The sequence below is a fragment of the Ovis canadensis genome, chromosome 3 (assembly GCF_042477335.2).
Source record: "Ovis canadensis isolate MfBH-ARS-UI-01 breed Bighorn chromosome 3, ARS-UI_OviCan_v2, whole genome shotgun sequence".
NCBI lineage: Eukaryota > Metazoa > Chordata > Mammalia > Artiodactyla > Bovidae > Ovis > Ovis canadensis.
Window position 1 is genome coordinate 75963343 of NC_091247.1, and position 16748 is coordinate 75980090.

The 16748-nt window shown below is 43.3% G+C and overlaps 1 protein-coding gene across 2 annotated transcripts in view; it reads left to right on the forward strand.

Moving 5' to 3' along the window:
- The window catches only part of LHCGR (luteinizing hormone/choriogonadotropin receptor), a 60361-nt gene that overhangs the window by 24244 nt on the left and 19369 nt on the right, over window positions 1-16748 (forward strand). For both annotated transcript variants that reach the window (XM_069586336.1, XM_069586338.1), the window contains exons 4-7: window positions 1975-2049; window positions 3960-4034; window positions 4123-4200; window positions 14296-14364. In XM_069586336.1, the coding sequence (XP_069442437.1) occupies window positions 1975-2049; window positions 3960-4034; window positions 4123-4200; window positions 14296-14364 (297 nt within the window). The remainder of the gene's footprint in view (window positions 1-1974; window positions 2050-3959; window positions 4035-4122; window positions 4201-14295; window positions 14365-16748) is intronic.

A 16748-nucleotide genomic window follows, 5' to 3' on the forward strand; every position in this document is an offset into this window, starting at 1 on the left:
ATGTGGGTACACATGTCCAACTAAGGGTCAAATGATCCTGGAATACAGAGGAGGTAAAATTTACATCTCCCCCAAGAGACAACAGTGTAACCAGGGAAGGAAGACTAACTCACCAAACAGAGGGAAATCCAACATAACAGGCATTTAAGTGCAAAAGGTATAGTCTGGACTTCACTGTGAAGTAGAATTTCATGGTGGGAGTGGGGTAGGGGAAGGTCATTTCTGTTACATCATCTCCATTATCAGTCCTACCTGGACCTGGAAATCTGAAAATCTGCAGCTTTAACAGACTTCCCAAGCAATGTTGAACCACAGCAGGTTGAGATAAATAAAACTGCTCATGATGTAAAGCAGTTTAATAGATAGATATCTATCTTTATATAGATATAAAGATAAAGTATCAATTTATAGATAGATAAAGTATCAATTTATTGATAGAGAAAGAAAAATTAAGTGTTCTAAGGGAAAGAAGGCCCTGAGACTAGAATGTCAGCTCCCCACAGTTCTCTTTGCCTTTTTTACAGCTGGATCTCCAGCACCTAGAACAATGCCTGGCACATGGAGGTAGTCAATAAATGTTTGTTCAATGAATGGCTGGATGGGTGGTCAGATTCCAAAAGAGTCTTAAGAAATAGAAGTTCTTTCCATCCTACCTACCTAATGTTTTATATGGCCCAAGACTGCTTGACTTAGTTGTTGTAAAGTTAATTACAACAAAAGGTCACTCACCTCTAAAGAATCAAAGGGACGTAAAGGACAGAAATCGGCACCATGAAGGGAAACTACAGTAAGGTGGAATACACACTAGACTTGGAGTTGGAAAAGCTGTGTTCACCTCCAAGTTCTGCTACTTCTCAGTTCTGTGATTAGAGACCAGTCATTCAACTTCCTGATTTCATCCACTATTGTCAACACTGGAAGGCCTTACAGTGAACCAGACACACATATTTACTGTTCAAAACCCACTCTACGAGGAAATCAAGCTTTAAGTGATACATCCAAGGTCATACAATCCAGCTGTAAAACCAGCCTGTTAAACCAAGCTGACACCGGAGTCCATCCACCTAACCAATACACTAGATTTTCTCTATAGAACAAGAGTAATGATCATTTCCTTCAGTGGCTGTTGCCTGGGTTTAAAAAGCCAGAGGCATTTACTGACCTTTTATTGAATCCATAGTAGACAAAATTCAGTAAATGTAGCTGCTTTTCAAAGTCACTGGGGAACTAGGAAGAAAGGCAATAACGCCACTGCTGTACTGTGGCTGTACTTTTACATTTTGCCAAGCCCTGCCTTGTGTATTATCTCTACCTATTATGTTACTCACTCCCTACCAACCTGTGAGGCAGAGGAAGTGCTATTATTATTCTAATTTTACAGTAGGGAGCACTAGCTCAGGGACGTTAGAAGGCCTGGCATCATCACACAACTAATTATCTATAGAATGGATGTAAAAACCCCCAAATGCAAGCCCCTAGTGTCAGCCCTGGGCTATTCCAAAGGCTGAGTGCCCATCTGAATAACTGGTCAGTGTGACTGCCAGCCACTACGAAGATGACCAGTTTGTCTCCAAGAGCAAACAGCGAATCCGTTCATTTCTCTTGAGAGTGAAATTGCCCATCACCCTCAGTGTGCTGGCTCCATGGGCAGGACCTAGCTGGCCAGGAGCCCTGGATGTTGGCTGTTACTCAGGGGCAGGAAGGAGAGCAGGGAGAATGGAACAGACTCCCAGCTGTGATGCTTACACTTATCTCAGCAAGAGGTTGAAAGCAGAACTTCCTGGCAGTAGCCAGCTGGCTCCCATCATCCCGTTTCTATCCCGAGGGTCTCAGGAGCACCCCTCAAGCGCAAGAAAGTCACTTGATTTTGTTGATGCCACTCTCAGCCAGCATCCCCTGGTGACCAGGGCCATGTGCAGTCCAAATAAAGCGCGTCTATTAAACTGCTGCCTCTTTTTCCATTTCTCTTTACAGACTGATCCAGAACACTAAAAACCTGGTGTACATTGAGGCTGGAGCATTTACAAATCTCCCTCAGTTAAAATACCTGTGAGGAATTTTCCTTTTTAAGCAATAGGGGCAGGGGATTTGGGCATCTGATGAAAACTTTAACAATGAAAAGGTTGGGAAGAATTTTTAAACCACATACTTAGCAGTATTTGCATGTCTGTCTTCAGCTTTCTGATTAAAAGCTAATCAGCATTTCCTATTAACCACTATGCTGGGTGCTTTTGAATACATGTTAGTGGTTCCCAACATTTTCTTTGTCCCAAACATCCAAGAAAGATATCACCCCCTTGCAATGATTTTCAAAGTGATGGTGGTCATAGGGCAGGGAGGTCAGGACACTTTGAAAAGGGTAAGTCGGGATCTCTAAGGTGAGGTGGTGATATAGACAGGGCATAGGTGAAAGTGGGAGGGGCAATTCTGATTGGACCCCCATCCATGGTTAAAAATTCCTGACCTCATTTCCCTCATGTGTTCATTCATTCACTCAGCAAATTTTAAAATATTGCCTTGAGGTAGGCCTTGTGCCATATAAACCGAATCATTATTTTCTATTGCCCATTAAACCTTATTAAGCCCGCTAGTTAGCATTATAAGTTGAGTACCACTATAGCCTAGCAGATTTATCACCTTGCCAGCAAAACAAGAATCCCTGTAACATGATACAAATCTATAAACTAGTCACCCTGGATCGTCTCACATATCAAGTAATCATTCACAGAGAAAAAAAAAATGAACATTTAACCCTCTGATATAGATGTCTATTCTCTCTTCTTCCTGATGAATTAAATTTCATAAAATCCCCAGAGGACACAAAGTCCACCACCTCTAGCAGCCCTGCCCTGGACCATGAGCATAGCCCCTTTGGCCGCTCTAACTCGATGACAATTCCTAACCCAAGTGTGCTGCTTTTCCATACCGCCAAGGGATCTACAGGACACATAACCATCTGCAGTATCAAATACATTGGAAAAACATAAGAAAATCCCAAAACCACATTTGACCACTGCAGCCCCTTGTTATCACTGCTTTTATTAAATAGCATCTTCACCCCTAAAATACAATATTCCCCCAACCCAGTACACACTGCAGTCCAAGCCCACACTGCCTTCACCAGTCACAGAGAGGACAAGGATTCCATGTGATCTGGGGTAACAGGTAATGAAGAGAACCAGAGATAGCCAAAAGAGAAACCTGGATTCCTTTTCCTCATCACCAGAGTGCTGGGCAGTTCAGTTCAGCTGTCCACACTCCATGACTGGTGAATTTAAAACTCAGCTGGGAAGATCCAGATGCTAGACTCCTCTCAAGGAGTCCCATTCTTGTGTAATAAAATATCCTTCAATTTAACCTATCACTGAAGTCTCACTCCTCTTTGAAGGCTAAGTAAAAGGTGGGAGGAAAAGAGGAAGAGCCTTGAGTAGCTCCAAAACCAAAAGAATGTTCCATGATCAGTGAGATATAGGGAAGAACTCCCTGAATTGTCAGGTAGCTAAATAAAGGGAGATTTTTAATAATGAGGATATGATTTCTCACATGGAGAGTAATCTTTCTGAAGTGTTGGAGTTAAAACCTGTTCTAAAGTAGAGAGATGCTTTCTAGAACCATTAAGAACACAGAATACACTAAATAGCAAAAGGAAATGGAATGCAATACAATAGGAAATAGGAAAAAGACAGGCTGGAAATACAAATGCCAATGAAAGAGACCGAAGAGTCTGGCCCCATCCCCTAGATCTCTAAAAGGAGCATCTTCCCCCATAGTGTTAGGGGCTTTTAAATTCTGATCCTCAACAGCCAGAAGTGTTACTGATAAAGCCAAGCTCCACATTTTTTAATCGAATGTGAAAATAGTTATCTGCACAGTGTCTTTCTACTGTTTTTATCTTTATTCCTTAGTAACAATCCCCTATACTCACTCTGCCCACATTCCCATCCTGCCCCAAATCACAGAAGCATCTGTAACACAGGCATCCACAAGCTTCCAGATGTTACGAAGATCTTCTCCTCTGAATTTAATTTCATTCTGTAAGTACCAGGCTGATTGCTATGCATAACAGTTTCCTATTTGCAGCTGAAATTTAGAAAGTAAATATTTCTCATTTCATTCCTCAAGGGAAATTTGTGATAACTTACACATAACCACCGTACCAGGAAATGCTTTTCAAGGGATGAATAACGAATCCATAACGCTGTAAGTAAATGTGCAAATTCAGGCCCTGCCATGCAGCTCCTACTATTCCCACTTCTAGCTTGAGGTGGGCGCTCTCGTCTTTCATCATGTTCCTAACTCGCTGCTGACATTCTTTCTGACCTAAAATGCTAAGGGTGAGAGGAGTCGTGTGGGATGGCAGCTAGGTCATCTGTTCATTTGACAACCAACCAACCCATTAAGTTCAAAATTAATCAAATGGGCCCTGAGGATTTACAGTGACCGAATTTCCAACTGATGAAATTGTTCACCACATCGATGGACTGCTTTGAAGCTAAAACGAGACAGCCTGGAGGGGAGTGACTGCCCTGGTAAAAAGAGAGCACAAAAATTTCAAGTTTCAACTGAGAAGCGGTTGGAAGGATATTCTTCAAGTAGGTAGAGTAGCTGATCAAAGGGCCCTGCTCTTTCTCTTTCTCTCTCTCTCTCAGTCATTCTTCACCTTCTCCTTGGAACCTGCTTACTTTGTTTCTGAAGGAACACCAACTATGCCCATTCCCTACATTCTTTCGTACTTGAAAATAATGTCTTCTCCTCTGGTAGTCACTCATCAGGTTACCAGGCTCACAAGCCTATCCCTTCCATGCTCTTTCCTAAGGCCTAGCTACTAAACATATGGTCCATGGACAAGCGTTTATAGTGTCTTCTGAGAGCTGGTAAGAAACGCAGATTCTCAGGCTCATCTCAGACCTACCGACTCAGAATCTGCATTTTAATAAGATTCAAAGTGATTCACATCACATTAAAGTTCGAGGGGCATCATGCCAAGATAACCCAACTTATTCTCTTCACTGTACACCTGCCTGACTTCCTTCCCGTTAGATCCCTGCCCTCTTCACATGAGCCACCGTCCTTTGCTCCACCATTCAGAGGCAGAATCCTGGGCACCATGTCTCATTTATCTCCAAAGCCCGGTGACCCGTGTTCAATTCTGCTCCCACATCCACATCCTCTCACTCATTCTGCCTTGGTTACATTCCATGGCAGGATCATGATAAGACAACCAGTGACTTTAAATGTCCTGAAAGAAAGAGAGAGCATGTGTTGATGACCCAGAGATGAGGAGCTAGTTGTGAAACAAGAGACCATCTCAGAGGATTGTCTTTTATACAATGGATTCTAGAAATTGGTATCAATGGTGCACTGCACTTGATTAGTAATTTTACTGTGTGTAAGTATAATTCAACACATAAGGTTATCATGTTACAAAGCTGTAGCCAATATAGCCTGGACTCAAGAGTGTTGCAATCAAAAGAATACAGAGCGGCAACCAAAAATAGTTTCAAGACAACTCAAATTCTTACCTTACATCTCTTACACATCAGAAAGGAGACTAGATCCTAGAAAAACTTCTCTACAGTCTTTCTGCTCCTCCACTTCCCTCAGGTACTGTAGCTCTTCTAGCTGTTCATAAAGCCTTTCTGACTCACCATCACCTATGGATCAAGAACTACTCGTTCATCACGTCCCCCGTCAGAAACAGGGCATTTACAGAGCACTGCATGCCTTGGGATTTGGGGTCTTTCTATGTCTTTACCAAGGACACAAAAGACATATAAGATCCATGTCTTTGGGAAGCTCACAATCTCAATGGGAAAAAACAGGAAAGAATAATACAAGCCAGTAGGCATTCACTGCGAGTGTGCGGTACACAGAAATGAGAAGTCTTCGAGAAGTTCTCTTGGGCTGTAGAAGTCAGGCTGCAGACCTGAGTGAGACCTTGCAGAATCAGTAACACTTGTATGGGTAAATATGATAGAAGTGGCTAATATTTATATAGCACTTATTAAGTGCCTACACTGTTTTAAAGTACTTTTTAAAAAACTCATTTAAATCTTGCAACCCTACGAGGTAGGGACTGTCCACCCCATGTTTAGATGAGGAAACAAAGACACTGAGAAGTTAAGTAATTCAGCCCAGGTCAAACTTTAGTCTCAGACAGTCTTGGCTCCAGAGTGATAGTCTTAACCGTTAATGTGGTACCATTAGGGGCTTCCCTGGTGGCTCAGAGGTTAAAGCGTCTGCCTACGATGCGGGAGACCTGGGTTTGATCCCTGGGTCTGATCCCTGGGTCAGGAAGATCCCCTGGAGAAGGAAATGGCAACCCACTCCAGTACTCTTGCCTGGAGAATCCCATGGACGGAGGAGCCTGGTGCGCTACAGTTCACGGGATCGCAAAGAGTCGGACACGACTAAGCGACTTCACTACACTACACTTCACTATATACTGAGAAAAAGGCAGTGAACATTCCAAGTGAACATGAGCAAAAGCATGGTGGCGGAAGGAGGAAAAGAGGATGAGGCATATCCATTGGCAGTTGGAAAAGACATTGAGATGAATGCTGGGGGTGGAGGAAACACCAGATTGCAGAGGGTTTTCAATGCAGGGTTAAGGGGCTAACAGCTTAAAAATAACCCTGAAAAAAAGTATTAAGAAGAAACCACTCAGTAGAAGAGCTTTTATTCAAAGATCACAAATAGCCAAGACTTCCTTTGATTCTGACCTAAATCTGAAAGTAATCAGGAAAACAGGAGCAAGTACTCCTCCCAGATATAAGCGCAGCCATGGGAGAGGAGTGCAACGAGAAGGGAAGGAGGAGCGAAGATGTCGAAGACGACCAATAAGAAAATGAATGTTGAGATAAGCCGTGGGGGTCTATGAGTTCACACGATGGGGCCGCGCCACCAAACCCAAGGGGAAACCAACGATTTCTTCTCACACGTCACATTTCAGCATCTTGTACACAGAGCTGCGCAGTGTTTTTATTAGGGGCCATTAACTTATTTTAGTTATGATTTTAAGAACAACAGTGCCTACCAGCAGGGCGTAATTGCCCCACTTCTGAAGTTAACGAGGGCTCCGTCTCTCCCAGGGAGCCCATGAGGGATTGTGCCTCCATCTCCCTCCTCACCCTTGGCCCTTCATCTGGAAGGGAGTGATTAGTCATTTGCTTGGCACTAATTCTCAGCTGAATGGGCCTTTCTGTACATGAAGGATCATGTGGAGCACCCCGCTGGAAAAGGGTATTACATTCAAAGAGGAAAACCTTATTTCCTCAGCTATAAAGTTCAGCTCTCTAATTAGAAAATAATGAAGGCAAGCCTTCTCTTCTCATTATTAGTAGTAGTTGAGATTTCGCTTTTTATGGAAGCTCTCCTGCCCTTCCCCCGCCCAGATCTTTACCAACTGTGAGCTCTTTTAATGAAAACAAAACACTTCACTTGATGCTGGAGAAGCTCAGTGGGGCTAATGCTAAAACTATGCATTATGCTCTTATGTCCCTTTAAAGCCATTTGGCTTTCCATTAAATCTCCTCAAGAGGCTACCTTGAAATGCCCCCCATCCTGAATGAGCAGGATTTGGCTGCGCCACCTTTACAATGTTCTAAACGACTTGTCATACCAGGCTCAAAAAAGGAGTCGACCTTGATTCACATCTGAACTCCTCACAGAGAAGGAAAGGTCATGGCAATCAATTCTCTAAGACCCTTCAGAGAAGCGTGGCCCGGCAAAGGAGGACAAGAGCCCTGGCTGCACCCGTGACGAGCCGCAGTGGGGAGACTCTTCGACCTGAAGTAGAAAGCCTGGGCATTAGTCCTGCCTCTAAGTCCACCCAGTTTAAGCCAAGTCACAGACCCGCAACAAACTTTCCAATGGGACTATTCATACCTCCTTGTGCAAATTCAGTTCAGTCACACTGAGTCAACCACACTGTATCACCACTTAAAAGCTCATATTCAGCAAGCCGATTATTTCAGACCATCATGAAAACGTGTCTCATCATCTCTTTTTAAATACTTTTTTGTTTGTTTTGAAAAATTTAACTGGCAAATAGAATCACTTTTCATTTGTCTTCCCACTGATGGAAGGAAAGAACAGCACTCTGAACACCCTTGCACACCTTACCTAGTTTCACCTATCATCATCTTGCCACATCCACTCCGTCTCTGTATGTGTAAATATACACAACATATTTCGCTTTTGCCAAACCATCCAAAAGAAGTTTGTAGACATGATACTTCCTACCCAAATACTTCAGCATGTACTTCCCTAAACAGAAACATTCTTGGAACTACAACACCACTACACCTAAGAAAATCAACATGGATTTAATGACATCATCCAACTTACAATCTGTGTTCTAATGAAAATGTCTTTGACAGATTTTTTTAAAACTCAGAATTCAAACATTATCCATAGCTTTTTTGCTGTTATGTCCCTTAGTCCTCCCAACCTCACCCCCTGGGAACCGCCCTCCTGTCTTCCTCTGCTCTGCAAAACACAAATTCCTTTGAGGGCTTAGGCCAGTTGTCTGGACTCCTCCAACTATACGGTCCTGATTAGATGTTAAATGTCTCCCTCTGCATCAGACCAGGAGGTGCATCATGTCACACGATGCCACTTCTTGGCCATTTGGCTGCAGAGATACTGCCAGATCTCTTCATTGTAAGGGCATGTTTCTCCCTTTGTCATAATTCAGCAAACCATCATGGGATACTTTGAGTTCGTGTGACTCTCCATTAGCCAACAACCTTTCACCCAGTGGTTTCAGCATGCATTCATTATTCAATTATTATAGAGAGCTATAAGATGGTAATTTTAAATGTATCACTCCTTTACATTTATCAGCCAGCACTCTTCTGTATAAAAAAGGTTTCTCTTTTTCTTCATTCTCCTCTCTTTCTCTCTCTCTTTTTAAGTATCACTATGAAACATGGATTTTTCAAAAATGTTATTCAATGTTTTGTTCTCCACTGCTCTCATTATTATTTTGAATGCATGTCACCTTTTTATTGTTGCATATGGTAAGCTGGCACGAACTTGGCTGTAGTGGAGGGAAACATAAAAACTCAGTAGTGCTGAAAAACAAGAGGTGTGCTCATATCAGAGAGAGGAATTCCTTGCTACAGAGAATGTGAGTCCCACAAATATGGGGGAGTTCTGATGAACACCCAAAACCAGGGTCATGGCGGCATCTAGCAGTGACCAGAGACAGTTATCCACACAACCACTGCCAGGGCACCCACTGAAGCAGCATCTTCATGCGTGAAGAAGTTTTCAGATATAAAAGGATTTCAGCAAAGTATTGTAAGAAGAAAGGGGTGATTTTAGGATCCCTCTTCTTTAGGATGGTGTTTGCATGGGCATCTGATTAAAATTTGCTTACAGATATACTACCACAGGGCAGATTTTCTAGAAGAATGTGTTACTGATTCCACAAGGTCTGAGTCCACCATGCAGCCTCTCTGACTTCTCCAAGCCCAGAGAACTTCTCCAAGACTTCTCATTTCTGCACACCACACATGCTCACGGGGAATGTCTCCTGGTTTGTATTATTCTTTCATTACTTCATGTTTTCACTCACTGAGATTACGATCCTCTCAAGGACATGGATGGGGGAGGAAGTAGCAACCCACTCCAGTATTCTTGCCTGGGAAGTTCCATGGACAGAGGAGCCTGGCAGGCTACAGTCTATGGGATTGCAGAGCCAGACACGACTCAGTGACTAAGCATGCAAGGACATGGATCTTACATATCTTGTGCCCTCAGTGAAGACATGGGAGGACCCCAGATCCTAAGGTATGTGATAGTTCCCCATTCAGTGGGGGCATTCTTTGAGACCCTGAGCGTCTATAAACCTAAACTAAGCTTTCTTCTTTGAAATCATTCAAAAACAAGTTGGCTACATGATCTGAGTGGGAACTATGGCAGAATGTTTGAGACTGCTACTATAACCCCAGAAATACTTTTAAAGCCCCAGGAATAGTTGGGGTTTGCTATAAGGCAGCATTCAGAATTAGAGTGTCATCCGTGATGAAGTTCTAAAGCCCGAATCTTATTTTAAATAAAAAGGTGCCACTCTCTCTGAGTCACAATTTCTGACATTTGAATAGAGAACCTAGACAATGCTTTAAAGTAAGGTGCAGTTATTGTAATAGAAGAGAGAGAAAAATTCATTTCTATGCCTGTGACAGCATCCTCAAGGCAAAGGAAGCCCTCCTCATTTAATTCTGACACCATGATGTTTTGGAGAAAAGCGATCTGAAGTGACTCTCCAGATGTTTTAAAGGGCATTTAAAGCATTCTGCAGGCTGACAGCATGAGGTTTCCCACTCACATCTGTAATTTCTCCACTCATTTAATCAAAACAAGGCAGCACATTCTATTGTCTGCAAATGTTAAGAACAGAGCTGAAGAACAGCAGCTGAAAAGGAAATAGTGAGCCTGATTATTTGGAAAGTTGGAAGAAGCAGAACCCAGAGTATAAGAAAAAAAAAATTTTTTTTAAGACAGGAAAAATGTTCAAATACAAAAATGCAACGATGCCAATATAGACCAGAGGTGGTTGAGGGCCCCCAGGGAGTGAGTACATTTGGAGCAGCCCAGGCCTTTGAGCTGACCTACTCCATCCAGGAGAAGAAAGGCCCCCACCTCAGGAGAGGAGAATGACAGTTCAATTTAACAGGTCACTGCATTTCAGGACAGGCTGTTCAGAGCATGGAAAGGGGCGTCTTTCCCTCTGTTCTGCCAGAGATCTGGAAGCCACTGTTAAATATGATAATAGTAATCATCATAAGAGCAACACACTAAGCATTTACTTTGTTCCAGAACCTAGTTCTAAGCACTTAATGTATGTATACTGTTTTAATCTATACAACAGTCTTTTGAGCTCAAGACTATTATTATCATCCCTATTTTCAGATCAGGAAGTTGAGATGCGGAGAGGTTAAGTAACTTGCCTAAAGCAACTCAGTTCATAAGGAGTAGAGCTAGGATTTGAGCCCGGGGAAGGCTTGGGTTCAGGGCTTGCAGACTTACCTGCAAGGCTGTGCTTAGAGCAATGGCACTGTAGGCCCCACAAAAAAGTCAACTGGAAGATCTAAGATGTATCAAAAGTAGGATCAGGGTATCATATAACAGTGGTGAGGACTGGGCATTCAGACAAGCGCTGGAAGCTTTGCTTTGCAAGCAGAGTAGGGACTACCTTTCCTACAATGGAGCTCCACCACTAAGAAGGCAGGAGCAGACTCTGGACTTAGTGTTGTCCAACAGACCATCTGATTTGCACCATGAAAACAATGACAGCTGCAGCACCCTATCACATATAGCCTAGGGCAAGAGGTCGCAAAGCAGCCTGCCCAAAGCTCACTGGGAGAGCTTGCTGTGAAAGAGCCTTTGCAGACTTCTCTGGTGGCACAGTGGTTAAGAATTCGCCTGCCAATGCTGGAGACATGCGTTCAATCCCCGACCTGGGAAGATCCCACATGCCGCGAAGCAACTGATTCTGTGCACCACAACTACTGAGCCTGTGCTCTAGAGCCCAGGCGCCAAAGCTACTGAAGCCCGCATGCCTGTGCTCCACAAGAGAAGCCACTGCGACGAGAAGCCCGTGCACCACAGCCAGAGAGCAGCCCCCGCTGGCTGCACCTAGAGGAAGCCTGTGCGCAGCAACGAAGACTCAGTGCAGCCAAAAAATAATTACTTGTTAAAAAGGAAAGTAACTCATGACAAAATAACATGCATTTCCAAAAAATGTGCCTGTTACTGGCTACCACGGCCAGGTTCTGACTCTAGGTCTGCAGGGCACCTCGTCAGGAGGTCTGAGTCTGCATTTCTGGCCAGCAACTCCAGATGATGCTGAGTCAGTGGATGGAGGAGACTGATTTGACGAACAGTAGACTAGACTCCAATTTCAAAAGTTCAGAGAAGAGACAGATATGATTTCTGCATCTAAAAGAGATTATTATAAAGGCATTCAGCCCCTAAGATGACAAGTGGGTGACAAAGAACAATATTCTAAGTGTAAAATAAAAAGAGGATTCTAGTGGGATTGTGTGGAGGAGGTAAGAAGGTTGTGTGTAATTGCACAAGACAACAGACATAATCTAAATATCAATCCCCTCCGATTCTACAATATAAATGGTGAAGGGAAACTATTGAGAAATGGCATCCAATAATCCATTACCGAATACAGTGAAGAGCGTGTGTGTGAAACTGCAAACACAGGAGAACGCCTGTGAGAGCAGAGGGAGCCAGGCGAGGCTCTTTCTCCCGTGGAAGGGCAAGGCTACTGCTGCCACCAGCCTGCTGACTGAGCTCCTGCTAGATAATAGCATTATGAGAGATCTGGGGGGTTTACAAAATGAATTAAATATGATCCCCTGCAATCTCTGAACTCATTATTTTGCAATCTCTATATTTTCTGAATTTCAGTCTTTAAATACCATGCTTCCACACTGAGTCCCACCTAGATTATATGCTGGTTTGTTTCAGCTGTGTTGATGGAAAGGAAGGGACCCTCCCCACCCCCACACACACACTATATACATGCATATTACACACAGACAGATACAATGAAGTGAAATCCTGTGCTAGTTTTATTTAACAAAGGCTAGGGAAACCTTGCAGACAGCAGCCACCTGAGGAGTAGGTAGAGACTGTTTGTCATGTCACCCCTTCCAGGCTGTCCCTGACACAGCCCATGCAGCTGCCAGCAACACTGAAAAGCAAAGAGAGCATCCTGCCAGATGCAGAAGCTTAATTTTACATCACAGCCCTTTCTTACTTGAGTCTTAAGTCATTGTTTATGGAGAACATACTCAAACATTTCCATTTGAGACTGCGGCTTTCAAACTTGCTTGGCTACAGTTCACACTAAGAAATTCATCTTATATATTACGATTTGTCCGTTCAATTCATGTAACATATATACACTGTAATCCTCCCAGGTCCCAGGCACTGTTCTACATACAGGTAATCCTGTAATGAACGGAAAAATTTGAATTCTTGTTCTCATAAAGGTTACATTCTGCTGGGAGAGGTAGACAACAATATAATCATGGGTCAGATGCTGATAAAGTAAATCAGAGAAGGGAGAGGGAGAATTCTGGAATGCTGGGGAAGGGAAGGGTGCTAAATAGGGCAGTCAGGAGAGGCCACACCAAGAACACAACATTAAACATAGCTCCATAGGAGGAGGAAGAGGGGCCATGTGGATATTTCAGGGAAGAAAAGGCACATCAACCAGCAAAAGTGATGTGCTAGAAGCAGCCCCAGTCAAAGTGTGTTCTGGTCTCATTTCTACCAACTGTGGACTTTAGACAGGCCACTTTCTTCTCTGAGCCTCGTTCCTTCCTTGTAAAGCGAAAGGATGCGCCTTGCTCCTCTCCCAGTTCTTTTCCGGCTCTAACATTTCCCAGCATCTGTGTGCTAAGGCATCTTAGAACTAAGACTTGCACTAAGTCTTAGTCTTAGTCTGGGCAGACTAATATATATGTATGTATACATATACTTTCATGTACATAACATAAACAATGGTGGCACAAAATGTCATAAACAGTACTACCCTGATTACATGCAACGTGCTCTAATATTTTCTGGTTTGTTCTATTTCATTTTGTTAAATGCTGATTGCACCCAACTAAATTGATTTCACTATCGAAGGGGTCTTAAATAACTATTAACAGACACTGAAATCTTGGTTGTGGAACAAAATATGGCATCACTAACACCAAAGACTCATCTAAGAAAAAGAAACAGTAACTCAGTACCGGAGCCTTCTTCTGCCCTCAGCTTTCAGTGATCCGGAAAGCCATACACCCACACTGGCTTGGACACCCAGAGAGAAGACTTAAGCGTTAGATGGCTCAAGCCTCCAGTTTCAGTTCTGCCACTGTTTTCTCTGATCTTAAGCAAGCTACACAGCAACATGAAGGCTTAGGTTTCTGACAGAATAGTGGGAATGACGATGAGGATTAAATCATAAAATATATGCAGAATTTTTTGCATATATTTTATTAAGTGTTTACTAAGTACCAGAGATTGATCATTATGCTGATCAACATCAGCATAAACATTTAACAAATTAGTAGTGGTGCTGGTGGCGGAGGTGGAAGTAAACTAGAGCAAGGAAAGAGTCTTATCTCAGTAGGCCCTGAGGGTCTAAAATGTTAGAAAAACTGAGCTAGATATTGTAAATGCCAGTAATTATCTTAGTAATAAATGTCACAGAAAGGAGAATGTGTGATTCCAAACTGTGTTTCTTTCATTTCTAAAATCTCTCTCCTCCCTCTTCAGAAAACTATATGGAAATGGATTTGAAGAAATACAAAGTCATGCATTCAATGGGACAACGCTGATTTCCCTGTAAGTATGTGCTTGTTTCCCCAGCTCATGAATAAAAATGAAATATTACTCTGCCTACCAGATCACATTCAATCTTCAGCAACTAACCCAGGACAAAAATAAACTTTCAAGTGCCTGGTCCTCAGTGTAGCATGCGTGTTACTAGGCAACTGGCTGACTGGAAACCCCAGAGCACCCTGATATCAAAAACAGATGCAGCCTGGATACATTGAAGTTGACAGTTTGCTGAAATATTCAACACCCTGCTTTAGGCTCCTCCGTCTCACAGCCCCCCCTCTCTAGTCCCCTCACTTGGCTTGATGGTGTGTTAGAGGCAGCATGATTTCAGTGGAGAAATTCTTCCTCCTGGCCCCACTGCAAAGATGTTGGATAAGGCCATTTACCAGCCTAATCAGCCTCAACAGGCCCATACAGAATCCCATCTCCCTACTGTGGGGGCTGGGGGCAGGGGTGGGTAAGGAGCTCATTTTCCACAAGGTGAGGGAGCCCTGCATTTTCACCACACCCTACCCTGGTGCCCAGTGTGAACAGCCTTCAACTCTAGAGAAGCATCCCTGTTGCTTCCTTCATTGTCCTCAGCCTCTCTTTCTTTCTGTGGCCCCTTTCCTAAAAAAAGTGGCTCATTCACAAAGGTTGCAGTACGGAGGGGGCGGGGAGGGGGGCAGAATGCGCTGCTTGAACAATAACAGGTACCAAGTAAGATGGCCATCACCTTACAGTTGTCGAGAGTAAAACCTTACAACACGTGAAAGGCGCAAATAAAGCCAAAGTTGAGGAAAGCAAACAGATGAAAAGGCTTTTATCATTAACAAGTCATATGTATAAACTTGGGTTCCCCTGGTGGCTGAGATGGTAAAGAATCCGCCTGCAATGTGGGAGACCCAGGTTCAATCCCTGTGTCGGGAAGATCCCTGGGGATGGAATGGCATCCACTCCAGTATTCTTGCCTGGAGAATCCCATGCACAGAGAAGCCTGGCGGTCGCAAAGAGTCAGACACAACTGAGTGACTAACGCTCTCACTTTTCTTGTATAAACCATGGTCTTCACCAGTGCTTCTCCAGCTTTAACAAACATAAGAATAACATGGAGATTGTTAGCACACAGATCCCGGGCCCCTCCCCCAGACATTGTAATTCAGTAGGTCTAGGGTGGGGCCCAAAAATCTGAAATTTTACCAAGCTCCCTGGAGATGCTAATGCTGCCAGTCTGAAGTTGAGTAGCGTAAGTCTATATAGTATACTACATATTTTAATGATAAATATTAATTAAAGACCCTATTATATTGATACCATGTTATGTAGCTTGGTGGCTATGAAAACAGATCTAAAAGTCACTAACTGGGACTGAAACTCCAATTCCATCATTTATCACCTTAATCTTGAGCAAGTTACTTAACCACTCTAAACCATAGTGTTTCATCCATAAAGCAGAGCTGCTAATAGGTCTGGAGGATACCCCACCAAAATGAAAAGCTCTGTGTTGTATCTTCAGTACTTAGCACGTGCATAGCAGAGAGTAGGTGCTCACTTATTATTTGTCACATTACATAGTTCATTAATTATGAATGAATGATACTAAATATGATTATGTTTTCATGCACTTTACACAGGTCTGCCACATTTTAAGTGCTCAAGAAATGGCAGCTTTTTAAAAAGCTGTCCTTCCTATCATGGAGTAGATTTTCCCTCATTTTCTTGTGGACTTGAATTCAATGCAGGTTTCACTCTGGCCAGTTGAATCTGTTTCTGCTGAATTAAAATCAGAGGCCTAGCCTCTCCAAGCACAGCACTCCCAGATGCCTCATACTGGTATTGACAAGTGTTTGCCAGGCATCAGCTGTGTTTGAAGGAACCTTGTATATTTTGAGATGAAACGAAGATGACTAAGCCCTGGTGTTTGCCCTGCAGGAGTTTACAGCCTAGGAAGAAACACTCCTAAATGGTATGTAAACTGTACACTAAGTAGTCCCTAAAACAGAAGGCAAAGTATGGCGCCTGGCCAGAGAGAGGTAAAGTCCTCTGGGATTTCAGAGGCAGAAGAGAAGGGAATTAGAGAAAGCCTCATGAGAGATGCAGACCTTGAGCTGGGCTTAACTTGGACAAGCAGAGATAGAAGGAAAATGCGCTATGTTCAGAGGACAAGAAAAGCCCAGAGGAAGGTGTTTGGGATGTGCCCCTAGCACAGAAAATAGTAGCATTTAAAAAGTCCTAGATGTGGCTCAAGGACAAAGCAGGAAGGACCTTCAGTGCTGGGGTAAAGAATTTGGACCCTCTGCTGTAGAAAACAAGCCTTTGAAAGTCCTGGGGTAGAAAGTATGAGAGGGCTGCTCAGGGAAAGTTGGTGGATGGGTTAGCAGGAAGGGCAGAGGGTTAAAGGGAAGGGG